Source organism: Notamacropus eugenii, chromosome 3 (genome assembly GCF_028372415.1).
Source record: "Notamacropus eugenii isolate mMacEug1 chromosome 3, mMacEug1.pri_v2, whole genome shotgun sequence".
Classification (NCBI taxonomy): Eukaryota; Metazoa; Chordata; class Mammalia; order Diprotodontia; family Macropodidae; genus Notamacropus; species Notamacropus eugenii.
The window spans coordinates 41,803,298-41,819,160 of NC_092874.1; the positions used below are offsets into that span (position 1 = coordinate 41,803,298).

The 15,863-nt window shown below is 41.5% G+C and overlaps 1 protein-coding gene across 5 annotated transcripts; it reads left to right on the top strand.

Annotated features, from left to right (window-relative positions):
- The first annotated feature begins 48 nt into the window (after positions 1-48).
- CDV3 (CDV3 homolog) lies at positions 49-14,778 on the top strand. Of its 5 annotated transcripts, XM_072651364.1 has the most exons (6): positions 49-73; positions 309-373; positions 1,859-1,935; positions 9,906-10,042; positions 10,892-11,051; positions 12,232-14,778. In XM_072651364.1, exons 1-6 carry the CDS (start codon positions 64-66, stop codon positions 12,356-12,358), a joined length of 576 nt encoding a protein of 191 aa, XP_072507465.1. In that variant the 5' UTR covers positions 49-63; the 3' UTR covers positions 12,359-14,778. The 5 variants fall into 5 exon arrangements, with proteins under 5 accessions (XP_072507465.1, XP_072507466.1, XP_072507462.1 ...); XM_072651365.1 differs by lacking the exons at positions 49-73; positions 309-373 and adding an exon at positions 565-1,161; XM_072651361.1 differs by lacking the exons at positions 49-73; positions 309-373 and adding an exon at positions 807-1,161 and having other exon boundaries at positions 10,898-11,051.
- Positions 14,779-15,863: the final 1,085 nt, after the last annotated feature.

Below are 15,863 nucleotides of genomic sequence, written 5' to 3' on the forward strand. Positions count from 1 at the left end.
ACACACACGCAGACAGACACACACAGACACACAGACACACACGTGCAATTCGCTCTCCTGCGCATGCGCCCAGGTAGGCGGAAAATAACTTTTTTTTCCCTACCGGGTTCCCTACTTCATTGAAGTTCTTCCCTCAAATCCAAACGTGTAGCCAATCAGAGGATTCGAGCCTCTCTGGGCCTTCAAGCGCACGCGGGAGGGCGCCATCTCATTTGCATAGTCCCACCTCTCCGCGCCCACCTCCTCCGGGGCGGGGATTGTCCTCTAAGCATTTCGCGCTGCCACCTGATTGGTCGTTTCTCCCCTAGCCCTGAGTTGCCCCCTCTCCCTCCCGTCGGCTCTTTCAAAAGTGAGGGCGGCGCCAAGTGGGCAGGTACCGCCTCTTTTATTTTGCCCTCCCTCCTCCTCTCCCTTCCCCTTCCCATTCCCTTTCCCTTCTCTGGGCGCGCGTGCGCGCTTCTACCGCCCTCCCCCTCCCCTCCCCCGCGCCCGCCCCGCACGTTGAGCGTCTGGCTCTCTCCTGCCCCCTCCCCCCGCCCTTTCCTTTTCCCCTTTGGCTGAGGAGCTGGCAGCAGCGGCGGCGGCAGCGGCGGGGGTCGGAGCAGCGGCGGCAGCCGAAGTAGCAGCCGACGCCGGAGCCGCCCGGCCTGCCCCCCGCGTGCGCACGGAGCTCTAGGCCCCCGCGGGGCCCGAGCGGAGCGGACCGTACCACCGCCGGGCGGCGCGCAGGGGGGACCGCCGGGGCCCGCGCCGCCGATCCCGGGCGTCGGACGAGGACGAGGCGGACGCCGGCCGCCGCCGGGGGCGCTGCCGCTGCGGCCCGAGGGAGCCGGGGCCGGCGCTGAGGCCGGCGGGAGGCGGGAGCCGGGACCCGGGGGAGCCGAGCGCTCGCCGGCCGCCGCGGCCATGGCCGAGACCGAGGAGCGCAGCCTCGACAACTTTTTCGCCAAGAGGGACAAGAAGAAGAAGAAGGAGCGGAGCAGCCGGGCCGCTGGGGCCGCCGCCGCCGGGGGAGCCGGGGCCGCGGGGCCCGGGGCCGCCGGGGGCGCCTTGGCCGGAGGCGGCAGCGGGCCCGGGGGCGGCGGCGGGGGCACCCGGCCGGTCGAGGGGGCGGCGGGGGCCGCGGGGGCCGCGGGGCCCGGAGCGGCCGCCAAGACCAAGGTGAGAGCGGGCCACGCCGCCCTAGGCCGCGCCGGGGCGCGGGGCCGGGGCCTGGGCGGGAGGGCGCGGGCCCCCTCCCCATCCCCACCATGTGCCCGGGCGGGGGGCGGCGCCCGCAGCGTGGCCCCGGACCGGCCTCCCCCGGGCCGCGGCGTGGCCACCGGGCGCCCACGTGACGCGCGTGTCCGCAGGCCTCGTGGGCCTCGCCGGCTTCCTGCCCAGGCCAGGAAAGCGCCTCCGCCCCGCCTTGGTCCTTCCTTTGGCGTTCGGAAGCCCCGAGCCTGTGCCCCGGGAGGGGGCGGCCGGCGGAGCCCCCGACCTCGCCCTTCGGGGTGGGAGGCTGGCCTCTCTGTACGGCCGAGGGTCTGGAGCACCCTGGCGGGGGAAGTCCGGCCGCATTTAGAAGTAACGATGTTTGCGGGGCACGTTTGACCGAAAATTACCCAGACCAGGTCCTGGTGAACACAGCACGGCCGTGTCACGTGCGGGACTGAATCTTTTAAGGATCGTTATTTCCTTCGGAGACCCTCCTACCTGGGGTTGGCCGCAGTTGACGTGGCCCCAAAGTTGGTCGTTGGGCCTGGAGGGAGGAAGCCTTTGAACCTAAGAGCTGGGGAGCCTCCTCTGAGCTTGAGCGAGATGATCTCTAGCTCCGATGGCTCCGGGGCTCTTTAAATGAGCGGTATGTGTTTTTCAGGATGAAGACGAGTGGAAAGAATTCGAGCAAAAAGAAATTGATTACAGCGGGCTCAGAGTTCAAGCAATGCAGATAAGGTAGGGGTTTCTTTTTCAAGTGCTTATTTTTAGGGATAAGGTATTGAAGTTTTAATTTTTTTTTAGAGAAAAGCAGCTTTGTGATGAAACTTATATTAAAGCAGCAATGAATTCTGTGTATCTCAAAGTTAGATCTCTCCCATTTACTCAGCATTTCATCAGTGTTAATAGGAAAAAGCAAATTCTGAAGTTTTTTGGAAAGTTAGCTTAATTTTAAAACCCTGGTTATCAGTTTAGTTTAAATCTCATAAGTATTGGAAATTCCAGGAAATAAATTGATTAAAAATAAAATGACTTATTAGTAGACCTTCACTGCTTGTGACATCTAAAGTATTTTGTGCTGAATGAAGTAGTTTTTCTTGAATCAGCTTGGACAGAGTACTGAGTACTTAAAGTAAGTTCTGGGCACCTGCCCTGGAAGTCGGGAGGACTCTTCTATCTGAGTTCAAATCTGGCCTCCCACACTTACCAGCTATGTGATCCCGAGTAAGTCACTTAACCTTGTTTGCCTCAGTTTCCTAATCTGTAAAGTGAGCTGGAGAAAGAAACGGCAAACCACTCCATTATCTCCTGGTAAGAAAACCCCACATGGGATCTGGGAGAGTCCATTGTGACAGAAAAACCTATATGTTGTGGTAACTTACATAACTGGTTACAAATTTTAGAGATATACTTGATGACTTAGTAAGTTAAAGAAAGCTACAGTATTCTGTTTCTTTAGGTAGAAACAAGACATTTTTCATTTGAAGAAATTCCCTCAATGTGACTGTGTAAAAGGACATTAACAATATTGTTTACTTGTCTTCCTTTTGAAGTCTATCTTTGAGAATACTTGTGGCCCCTCACTGAAAATGTAATGTTAGTTTCCTTAACTATAAATCCAGTTTTTATCTTAGAGGAGGTAGTTTACTGGCCTTAAAAACTTGTTTTTCAATGTAACTTTTTGGGAGTAAAAAGCTTTCATCACGAATTTTTCCCTTTTACCAAAGTAAAGCAACAGCTTTCATCTAATTATAGGGGAAATGTCATTTGTTTTAAAATACCCTTACACACTATAAAGTCATTTTTTAATAAAAGGGTAAGCAACACTTAACTAAAGTTGTGTCTTAAGTTTTATCTTCAACTCTTTCTGATATGTTGGATGCTCTGAGTATTTAAGTAGATAAAGAGGCCTATAATTGTGAAAGTATTCTGGTTCTGTGTTTCTGCTTAAATCACTCACCACCTCTTTCTTTATCTGTAGCAGGAACAGTTTATACCTGCTGTATGGACCAAATGAGCTCTGATGCATGCATGTAAAATAATTTGCAAGCCTTAAGTATCAGCTATTTTAAACTAATCTTGAATTCTTGAGTCTTTCCTATAAGATTAAGCTCCAAATTGTTTTGCTGTTCTCTTCAAAACAGTACATTGGGTTTGAGGGGTGCTGATGGACTCTAATTGACAGGATCAACCAGTGCTTGACCATATTGTATGGGCTTTGCTAACAGTAGGATTCTGGGGAAAGACCTGAGTGGTCCTGTAATTGTAATCATCCATTTCTCTTTTGAATCAATTGATAGGATGATTGTTGCTAAGATATTTATTTGCAGAGAAGATAGAGCACTAAATTAAAGGGAAAAAATTCCATTAGCTTGACACTGAATCATGAAGATCATGTATTAATATTCTGGTTATTGAACCTGAGTTCCAGATTCAGTATCAGGACAGATTCTTGTCCTTTATCAGGAACTGCAATTTTTATTACTGTGAATCTTTCCATAGCAGGTTAGATCTTCAAGCTCTGCCATAAATACAGATTTCAGGTTCAGCATTTTAATTTTCCACCATTTTACTCCTAGCCAACACAATAAGCAAGGAGCCCTTAATCCAGCCTTATTAAGCCTTTAAACCTGTGAGGACTTAATCTTCCATTTAGTCATAAGAGCCTTCAAGTAAAATTTTGTTGTTACCCATCTAACTTGCTTTCCTCAGGAAGGGGCTTAACACTATATTTAGGGGAGGGAGTTTCTGTTTTGGATGGTGAATCGAGCTCAACTCAGTTCCACATTGTGTACAACAGGGACACTGTTGAATGGAATCTTTAGAATCTGAGATCCTTAAATCAAGTTAGGGGCATAATCTAAGAATTTCATAGAACAATCTCATCTAGCTATTTGTTTCATACCTACTGAGATATAATAGAGAGCAACTGAACATCAGATTGAGGAAGACATGATGGGAATCTAATGCTTTTTCCCACTTGGGAGCAAAAAGTGGGAGAAAAGAACATTGAGTGGTGGAAAGGGAAGCAACTGAAGAATTGGGGGACAAGGTTTTGCCTTTTTTTTTTTAATAGCATTCCTCAAAGGTTTCTAGATTTAGTTAGTATTTTGTTGGGGGAGAGAGTGTAGTTCTAAATTCTTAACTGTTAGTCCAGTTTTGTATGCTGGTTTGTGCCTTTTCATCATTGTTCCCTCTTAAAAGTTTGGTGAAGGAACACTGCAAAAGATAAATGTTGGTTAAAAACAGCAAAGCAGGTTAATAATTGTCTGTCTCATTTAGCTCCTAGTTCTGTTATTTTTGTGCCATGAGTATAGGAGTATCTATTTAATTGGATGTCTACGTCAATAGCTTTGAGTGTACTGCATCTTGAACAGCTCGAACTGAAAGGTAATATTGACAAGCCTGACAATTTATCCAGACAGGTATTTGATGACACTATTTAAAAATAACACTTTCGACTCTGGTAGATTTGTGATTGATACTTTGGTTAACCTTAACTAGTAGGTGATTGGTATCTGCTGACTGATATTGCCCAATCCTCCCAGGGACTTGTAATATTAAGTCACTGAAAGGACATGGGTCGTATAGTTTAATAGTTGTCAAATTACTGCAAATTTTACTGCACCTTATGATGTGAACCTCAGCCTCATTGTCATCTGTTAAGTAGAATTAACAGCCTGGTCTTTCTGTCTTGAAAGGGGTTTTAAAGAATAAGTAAAATAATAGGTGTAAGCTCTTGGAGAAATATAAAAGCATCTTCACAAGTGTAGAGTGGAGGTATATTTCCAATAATAACTATAAGTATACCAAGTACCACGAAGTACTTGAGGTAGGACAAGGAAAATTATTCTGTGCAATATCACTAGGGTAGGGACATTTTTAGCATAAAAGATGGGTTAAAAGAATCCTTTCTACAGCTCACGTAAGTCCTCTTAGCCATCATTTGACTTCTTGCAGTGTATTCAGGCTTTGGCTGGTGAATTCTGGAAGGGGTTGGGGGGGCTTGTCTGGGCCTCTTTCTCAGAAGACTGGTTAGAACTGAATTCCTGGCAGGGGAGTTAGTTGGGCTGGTTAGTTTTGATTGCTAGGTTTTCTGGTCACTTTACTGCTCCTGTGGCCTTAGACCTATGTAAAGCTGAACAGTGAATAAAGATGACTGCTAAGGAGGCTTCATCTTGGATTGGTAGAGGGAATCTACACACCTGAAACATAATGCCTGGATGAATACCTATCTTGACCATGTTAAAAAGTATGTGAGTAGGTAATAGGATATGTTGAATTGACATTGGGTAAATTTATTTTAGTATTAAGGTTTCTTTAAAGCTCCAATTCCTTCATCTAAATATTAAATACTTCGCATTGTAATGGGTTGAAGCTGAAGCTTAAATACTTTGGCCACATGAGAAGACAAGACTCAGTGGGAAAGACCCTGATGTTGGGAAAGATTGAGGACAAAATGAAGAGGATGAGATGGATAAATAATGTCATGGAAGCAAGAGACATGAGTGCAGACTTTTTGATCCGATGGTGGAGGATAGAAGGGCTGTGCTGCGTGGGGTCAGGACTGGAAGGCAATAAGTTGTAATGGGTAAATAGTCAGTTGGAGTCAGGTGTTTGTCACACTTGAGATTTTGGTTAATGAGCATCATGGAAAAGAGGTCTGTATCACAGCTCTTGCTCTTTACTTTCTTTGAGAAACTCTTTAACGCCACACTTCAATTCCTCTTTCTTCCTTTAGAACTTTCCATAAATATTGACCAAGCCTCTGCCATGTGCCAGGTGCTGTGTTAGTGCTGGGAATACAAAAGGAGGCAAGTCTTCTGCCCTCAGGAAATTACAGTCTAGCTTGATGGAAATTTCAAAAGTCCTGTTTAATGGCTTGTAATAGCAACTTAAAATGCAGAAAAATTGTTGTCAGTTTATATACTTAACCATCCATTCAGCATTCACAGATGGATGGGTGAAATCAAAATAACTTTGTGAATGAATCTGCAGTGTGTTTCATAGGCAGTGGGGTTTTTTCCTTATTTAAGACCCAGCTCTAACAAGTGTCTGATTTCCTAGATTTAGAATTAGAAGGGAGTGAGTAGAGCTAGAGACCAGCCAAGCAGTTGTAGTAAGAGAAGAAAGCAGGTTATCCAAATCAAAACTAAGAACTCAGAGAGTCTGGGGCCTTGGGGTGTAGCCTCTGTTACATTATGGTACAAGAACTAATGTTTGTGATGATATTATAATTAGTCACAAAGAAAAGGTTAAAGTATGTTTTACTCAAAAAATATAGAAAAAGATAGTAGTACTTAGGTGTGTGTAGAAACAACGTGTATAAAGCGTTTGGTTGGCCCCACCTCATGTGGAGGTAGCCCCTAAGATCTCAGACTTTGGTCCTACACTATATCCATGTATTTGTCATTTCAAGAATCTGCTGTGTTCAGTACAGAGAGGCTTGTCACCTTAAGATTGGAGGCTTGATTTTGGTCATAGCCATTAGTGCCTGAAGATAGTCTCAGGGTGGGTTATATAGCATCAGTGGAGATAGTTGACTTACTCTGACACAAACTTCAAGAAATAACATAACCACAAATACTGTTGCATTTGCTATAAGCATGTAACTACAATACAAAACTTGATAGAGTGGGTTGGCATTGATACTTATTACTGTTTTTTGCCTTTCGTAGTCATACTCAGGTAATGCGACATTTATGCTATACTGTTTAAATTTCTTGTCCATATAGCTCTTGCTATATTGTAGCAATCCAGAGTGAAGAGATCCACTTTCATTTGAGTAACTAACTTCTTTCAGAGGAATATTGGTGGAGATAGTAGGGCTGCTTTGATCCAAGAAGTTTTGGTTTCCCTTTTTTATGTGTTTAGAACCAACTTGGTATTATTAGGGATTTGCTTGGTCCCTTTTCTAGCAACCTTTGAAGTAGAGTCTATTGCTAGAAAAGCTCAAGGAAGCCCAGCAATCTCATCTGGGCACCAAAATATTTTCTTAAAAATATTTTTGACGTCTTTTATTTTCCCCCATATCCTCCCCCTTCTAAAAAGCCATTCCTTATAATAATTTTTTAAAGAAGAAAATAATTAAGCAAATATGATGTGCAGTGAGCTACACCTGTCAACCCTCCTCCACCTATCCCCCAAGGATTGGGGCAAGTTTATCTTCTTAGGGCCAAGCTTCCACTGGATAACTTTCATCTTTTGTGGTGATTCTTTTCCATTTACATTTATGTAGTCACTATGTATTTTCCTTGCTTTGCTTTCCTTTGCTTATCATTGGTTCACCTAAGTCTGTCTTACGCTTTGTGTTTGTTATCAATTTCAGCACAGTAATGTATTCACGGAATTCATGGAAAATCAGTGCTTGTTGAGCCATTTCCCAGTTCATGGCACCTCAGTGTTTTAAGGCCCTTATTTGCGCTTTATTTTTCTTTCCCTTTGATCATTCACATTGTTTCACAGTGTTCGTAAATCCCACAGGGTTGGTTTAATAGCGGCCACAGGAACACATTGCTGAGTGATAATGAATCTAGGAAATCCAAGATTTTCTGTCTGCCGGACAGGTCTTGTAGTTTCCCCTATAATAGTTTGTAAAACACGAGAACTGTGTTGTTCTTTTCTATTATTTTAGGGACAAAGTATGAATAAAAAAGTTGTGAGATTGACTTTCTAAACAAAGGTTAACACTCATTTAAAACTTGTCCAAATTAGTGTTTTCCTTCAAAATCCTCTTGAGAAAGACCATGCTCCATTCGTGTGGTGGTGCCATTGCTCAGAATTGTTTGAGAAATTTGTTTTTTGTAAAACTATCAGTCTCTTTGATGTAGTCCTCAGAGATTCCCCTTAGGTTCTCATACCTTTTTCTTACTTTCTTCCATTCTTTTCACTCTATCCTCAGCTTAACCTTTCCCTCTCCATTCCTGCTTCCTGAGCCAGCAACCCTGTTTACTGACTGTAGCCAAGAGAAAAGAGGGACTGTGGGCCAGATTCAAGCTGGGAGCCAAGGAAAACCTTGTCTACTGCCTGTCTTCTCTAAGTGCTGCCAATTGATAACATGGGTATAATTGGCTAAGTGCCCTAAATCCAAATTTTAGAAAAACTCGTGTAAATATACAAGTTAGTAACTTGATAGGGAAGTACTGAAGTATTTAAAGTGAAGAGTTTTGTGTTCTGTTGTATAATCCTTAACTTATTCATAGAACATTAGTGCTGCAAAGGGACTTGAAGAGGGTAAGTTGCTCCATTTTATAGAAAAGACACAGGCATGTTAAAGAACTTCTTTTTATCCCCAGGAAAAGATCTGAAACTAGACCTAGAAACTGACTTTAAGTTCAGTGTTTTTACCAATATGCCTGCTTTATGGGGAGGGGGGGGAGGGGGTGGTTTAGCAGAGACCATAAAAATGGCTGTGATTATGAAATCTTTTTTTAAAGCATTAGATTTGTTGCCAAAATGAGGGCTTTTTCTTGGGTTTTAGGAGATCGGTAACCTGTGGGCCTCAGTTTCTTCATCTATAAGATGAAAATATTAGTTCCTTTCTAGTTCTAAAAATTTTCTTTTGTTTTACCAAAGTTTTGTTCTTAAATTGTATGGGTGGACATTTTGCTTGAATATCATATAAATATTTTGTATTCTTTAATGGTTAGGTATTTAAGGAAAAGTTCTAGATTAGCTTTTCTTCTATTTGCATAAAGTAATGCTTGTATTGAAACTATGCTTAAAAGTCACTCAGGATGGCAAAGGGACTTGAGATCTGCTTATTTTAAGGTAAAAAACATAATGTTGTAGTCATTTCTAGAATTTTTACTTGAAACCTAGAGTATATACCTTATTGTAGGCTAATGACTAAAAAGGAAAAGTTTTTAAGCTAAACTTTTATAAGAAGTGTGGCACTTGAAAGCCTGTAAAGCATGTTATATATACAGAATATATGTATAGTGTGCTTTTAGTTGGTTAAAGAGCACTGAGACTTTGGGGAGACCCCTGTATATAATTGCATTTGATCCTAGTAATCTTGTGTGGTACTCATACATATTATCCTCACCTTAGATATGAAACTGAGGCTCAGGTTAAGTGGATTTGTGTTAGAGAAGGATTTAGGTTCAGAGATTCCATAGGAGGAGACAGTATTTAGTTAGAGACTTCTCAAGAGTCACACACAGCTAGAGCTGGTGATACGGCTGAGACCCCAGATTCAGGTTTCTCCAAGGTCAGTCTTTTGCTTCAGGAGCATTGGAAAAGGCTAAGGATAGTACTTCCCTAAGGGACATTTTAGGGGTTATCTGACAAATGAAGCCTAATTAAATGTGTTTCTCTCCAGTTTTCCCCTTTTCCTTGTCTGCTCTTTTTCTCCGTCATTTTCCCCACCCCTTTTCTCCATTATCTTAGATAAAAACCTTTTAGAAGTCCTTTGTTCCTATTCAAAAACACACACTACTCTTCTTCCCCAAACCAGTATGTTGTTCCCACTAGCCCATGATAGGTCGCTATTTCCCAAAAAGACAAAAGGGTTGGTTAGTAGATGGTTCTGTTGTATCTGTTGATTGGAAGCTTACCTCAGATTTTTTCCCCGAAGCCTGAATAAAAGCCCTACTGTATTAATTGAAAATGAATTACCTTTTGGAGCAACTAAACTTGGAAATAGTCTCAAATTTCCCTGATAATTCTTTTTAGCCTTAGATCATCTGTACCTTTATTTCTAATAGTGAAAAGGAAGAAGATGACAATGAAAAGAGAGAAGATCCAGGGGATAGCTGGGAAGAAGCTGGTGGCGGTGGCACAGAGAAATCATCCGGGCCTTGGAATAAAACAGCTCCTGTTCAGGCACCTGCTCCAAGTGTTGGTAATAGATTTTTTTCTCTAGTTAAAGCCCAATTACATGTGTGAAGTCAGTTATCTAAGTGTAGATTTTTCTTTTGAATATCTTGAATATTCATTGATATTGAATTTGAATACTCTTGAATATCATTTGTTGTGTCACTCTGAAGGCCTAGTATGAAAGTCGTACCTGTAGTGTGGGAATTCTGTGCTTTTTACTTGGTGTATGTTGGTATACTAGTCAGTCCCCCTCCCCTAAATGCTTTTCTATTTCTGTAAGATGTATTTAATTCTGTAAGTAAGCTAGCTACTGAACTGTTTTAATCAGAAATCCCTTTTAAAACTGCAAACCTGCTGCTAATCCAGCAGAAGCCAGTAGGATAGTGTCCTTCATTTCTGTTTGAGTCGACTGTGTGAGCAAGAGATTATTACTCATTTTACCTTCCGTAAATTTTAATGCATTGAGTTCTGTTAACATTAATATTTAGTTCTCTTGTAGTAGTTGCTTTCTGTTTAACAATACAGGTTCGGTGATTAATTTTGTTTTCATGAACAGCAAAACATTGTCTAAGAATGGATTGACTAGAAATCTAGAAAAGTAAATGACATGCACACTTGTGTGGTCTTTCAGTCTACTCAGTTTTTGTATGTTTGGGATCCTTTCTCTTAGGGTTGGCAGGCTGGCTTATGCCCGTTTTAAATTATACGTGTAGCCCAAAATGGGATTCTTATTAGATAATTTCTGTTTAGAGCTTACCTAGATAATGTTAGGCATTGCTTATTTCATGTAGTTGATAGGGAGATAGAACTCGAAAATATCTTACTGTACTGTAAGTTTTACTGTTTTTTCCACCAAGTCATTTTGTGTTGTTAGTTACAGAAACCCCAGAACCTGTTACGACTGGTGGTGTGTACAGGCCTCCTGGTGCCAGGGTGACTTCAACGAGGAAAACACCACAAGGACCACCAGAAATATACAGTGATACACAGTTCCCATCATTGCAGTCCACTGCCAAGCATGTAGAAAGTCGGAAGTAAGTGTAGCTACTTAAATAATTTTGGAAAGTTTGGAATATGTTTGACATTTACAAGTTTTTCATTTATTGCTGCCTCTTCCTTCCTTCTTGACAGAAGTTAAGGAAGAGGGATGAAAATGGTCTATTGTTATTAGTTCATTAAGACCTTTGCTTGGGTAGTTAATTGCTAAGAAAAAAATTGGGCATAAGATAACGTCCAGGAGAAAGGCAATGAGCCCTGGGAAGGGAAAGGGTCGGGGAGCAGGAAAGGAAACACACTCCATTTACCAGGTGTAATCTGAAGGAAGTAGGTCTCATGTTCTGGAAAAGTTGCTTCATTTCTTCTACCTGGTCCACAAGCAAGTAAAAATGTCATTGGATGGTTTGTATGTTCCAAGAACATAAATGAGAAATGCCTGGCATTTATAAATATGATAAACATGTATTTCAGCCGTTAACTTAAAAAATGTCTTGTGGAATGCATTACTTAAGAAACAGTTCAGATCTGGTTTAGGAACTGTCTCCTTGCTCTCCACCAACAAAAACAGTGGTGAAACTTGTTTAGTTTACACCAAAAGTTAGTGCTGCTTCTGAATCTAGTGGGTGGCTTTGAAAACAGAGCCTGGGATGTTGTCTTTCCTTTTTTTTTATTCTTTAAGAACACAGCAGTTTTAAAAATTAATTGTAAAAAAGCCATTTCCTTGTATTTGAATATGCCATTTCCCAAACCTCCCACAACCCCCCTTTTTTTCCTTTATCTTACTCATTTCTATGAGATAGAATTTCTGGAAGTCTAGTCAAGTTTTTAGTTTGATTTGCATGACTTTTACAAAAGGATAGATATATTTATAGTTGAAAGGAATTGCCATGTCAGATAGCAATTTTCAAATTGTTTCCAAACTAGTCCTGAAATTATCTGCAGTTACTACTGCAGGATAGATCACTGTGTTCAAAGGTAGGGCCTCATTAGAAAATAATTCTGTGTTTTGTTTAGTTGAAACCTTTAATTTTCATATCAGGAGGTTACTCTATTTCTCATAATGGCTGAGAAGCCCTTTTAAAAGGAGCTATATTAACTTCATGACATCCATCTTTCCCCCCTGGATTCTTCTTGGGGTGGGTTTTTTCAAGCAAGATTATTTTCAAAACTACCTTAGTCAAGGAGAGATGTTTACTGATTCCATTTCTTTTCCCTTAGGGATAAAGAAATGGAGAAGAGCTTTGAAGTAGTAAGACACAGAAATAGAGGTAGGGATGAGATTTCCAAAAACCAGGCACTTAAACTGCATCTAGACAACCAGTATGCTGTGCTGGGGGATCAGTAAAGCTACCCACACAGACCTGTTAAGGAATGGCTTTTTGATAACCCTCCTACTAAGGTAACTAAACTCCAGCTAACAGCCATGAACAACAACCCACCTGGTGATATCTGCCGCATCTCCTGCAGCACCTGCAGACTGTTTGACATCAGCATCGGCTGAACTGCTGCCCTGTGGAAGCTTAATGTGTTGTATACCATTGGATGTGGGGCAATTCTCAATGTTATAAATTGCTTGAACTAGATTCACCAGTGTTCTTTGGTAATTATTCTGCAAAAAACCCCCAAAAACCTGCAGCCAGTGGTCATTTCAAAATCTTTTTATGTTCAGATACTGAGCCTTCGTAAGGGTTGACTACCTCAGATTTGCTGCACTCATTGTGGACACCATGTGGATCACAACTTCTGGAAAAGAAGGTTACAGCTATTAAGTGGCGATGTGAAACTTGAAACCAGCTCTACTGGATTCCTATCAGAAATCCTGCAAAAGTCAGCGATTTGGGTTCTGATCTGCTATAAATGACAAAGATTTAAGTGACCTTAATTAACCTGTCCTGGGCCCCATCCTTAAGGAATTCTTTCTCTACTAGCTATGGCTATCTGCGATTTTTCCTGAGACCCGTACCATTCTCAAAAGAACTGTGTTCAAATAAACCCATGCAGAGCTGTCTTGGCTTTTTTTTTTTTTAACCCTCTAGCTGTAGCCATATTCTGAGGTTACAAGAAAGTAAATTTAACCACACTTTGTACAAAGTGGGATTGGGGGTGGGGTGGGGTAGGGGTTGAATGGTCCAATTTTTTTTCTTTAGCCATTTTTATTTGGATAGCACATGTGTTGTATTTTCTGCCAACAAGGCCTTCCTTGCTTTGACTTAGAATCTAAGTTCTTTGAACAGAGCATAATGCTTATGCTTGGTTGAGTAACTTGAGACATCTGTGAAGAGGGATTGTGAAATAAGTTTCATAACCTGATTTCCACCCCCAAGGGGATGGAACTCCATAGCCTTTATAAAGAGCAGTGGATGCCAAGGCTTGACTTCAGGTGCTGCTAAAGCCTCTAATCACCAGGTCTTTAACTTGTACAGTATGTATTTGACAGGAGTACTGGTATCTTGCAGGTGGGATTGTAACCTTTTTTACTACTTGGAGTACAGTAGAGGTATTCAATCACCTGTCAGTTTATTTCTAGCAAACTTGTCTTGCTCCTTTTCAACTCAAATCGATATGAGTAAATCTTAATCAGAAGCTTGGTGGTGGTGTGTGCAGAAGCTTTCCTGATGTTTCACATATACTGACCAATTGTGTGGTATTTGACAAAGACTCCGAAGTGCCACACTTACCCCACCTTTTCAAGGTCAGGATGTTTATTGCTGCAGTGATTATCTTGACTAGCTCTGTTGGATGTGTGTCTGGCTGTTCAGTGGGTGGGGGATGGGGGGGAAAGAATGGGGCAAAAGACAGGTGATATAGCACTTCTGTTTTTAATAACTCCAGGTTAAACAATCCAGTAACTTAGTCCTTAAGTGGGACCTGACCAAGGCACCCAAAGTTAATTGCCTATGGTATGAAAGTTTCATTCCATCTAACTTCAGATTCTGTTTCATCTTTCTTAGTTTTGTCACTTTGATTCAGTACAAATATTGCAAAGTGGTGTGTGACCACTTGATGCGCAGAGTCTGGGTTTCTCACTATTACATTTCAATGCCAAATTCAGGGGTTGCAGACTTGCCACTGACAAGAGTGAAGCAAGTAGGTGAGTAAAACAATCTCCCAGATTCGATATCAGCCAATTCTCGTTAGGGATTCAGATGCCGAAATCACCTTCTGACTCCTAGAAGGGTTACTGACAATGTCTTTGGCAGCCCCTGCCAACTGCTTCTTGGCATAGTTGCTGGCATTACCAGAAAGAATTGGCAGGCTAGCTCCATGTCCTCTTGTAAAGGTATACCTGGACAAGTTGCTGAGCCAAGGACAAGTTGGATGTTCAGAAGAGGAACTGGGCTTACTTGGTTAAACTGAAGACTTCGTTTGGGAACCAAAAACCTTAGTAAAAGAATTAAATAGAATTCTTGGACTTTGAGCCATCTGTTTTCCCTGAAAAGTATGCATCTTTGCCAGCAGTGTCTTGTTGGATTATATTACTGAGGAATGAACTGAGATGATTATGTGGAAGTGTTATTTAATGGCATATTGTCCTCGAAATTTGAAGACCTGCAATAGATTTTAACTCCCAACTCTTGTTAAAACATTTTTAAGAGATTGTGAAATTGTCAAAATGCACATTAATCAAGTTTTAATATACTGTATGATGGGTAGATGAGACTGTCCATTGTACCTTATTTCATTATTTGAATTCTCAGGCATGGTTTTGGCAGTGCAAGAACCCTGTAACATTAACAAATTCAATAAAATGGAAATGTATATGAATCTTTGTGCCTGATTTTTATTCTCAGACTTAATCCTTGTTAAATGGTAGTTTGGTTAAAAACAAATGTGTCTGAACTTTTGGTGGGGGAGGGGTTGAATGGGAGTGATCCTTGAAAAGGGATTGATGACATTTATAATATTTGGTTATGTAAGTCTTAAGCTCATCTTCCTGTGAAGACTGTTTAAGCTTGGGGGTTGGGGTGGTGAAACTTTTGATGAAGGATCTCAATAAAAGCTGGTTATTTTTTAGTTTTTCTTAGCGTAGCCACCAAATTATGAATATTAAGTTTTAAGGTGAGACCTCCAAAACAGACTTTGGTCTTAAGTGAAAGCATTAACCATACATGTTAAGTTTTCTCCCCCTTTTCCAATTCATGTTACCACAATTAGAAATTTCTTCTTGCTATGTCTTACGAGGGGATAAAAACATGCTATTTGATATAGTTGAGGCTAAAGATTGGAGATTTTTGACATCTCAAAGATAATCAGAAACTACCATATTTAACAACTGAAATAAAACCAACAGGGTACTTTGGTTTTTTAAAAGGAAACTTCAGTGTAAATAAAGAATTCATATCTTGAACATGAGAGGCCTTAACTGTAACTGTTGAATCTATCTTTACTTAAGTAGTGGTACATAGTGACCTTCGTTTAGAATAAATTATGATAGATTAAATTTAGAAAATGGCAAGTACACAAATGCTCTTGCCAGTTTTCACACTTGCAGAGGTAGTTCATATATAAGCCACAGCTATTATTGTAATACATGTTTTATATGTAGCTACTATACATATTCTGAAGCAGGATACTGAAGGCAACAGGCTCTTGGTGTCTTAAGTTGTCATAAATCACTTAATCCATGTGGATGTGTGATGGCCTCAAGACCTATTGAAGTATGTGGAGCTATTTTGACTTGAATACACTAAAAGGCATAGACTACTTGCATGTGTTTTAAATACCAAGACTGAAAATTTGTTTTTCCTGTGATTATTTACTCCCCAGTTCGTATTTCTGTGTGTGTACGTATGTACATACATGGGCAATGCATTCCATCCTCCAGCCATTTAAAATGAGAGCTTTTGATT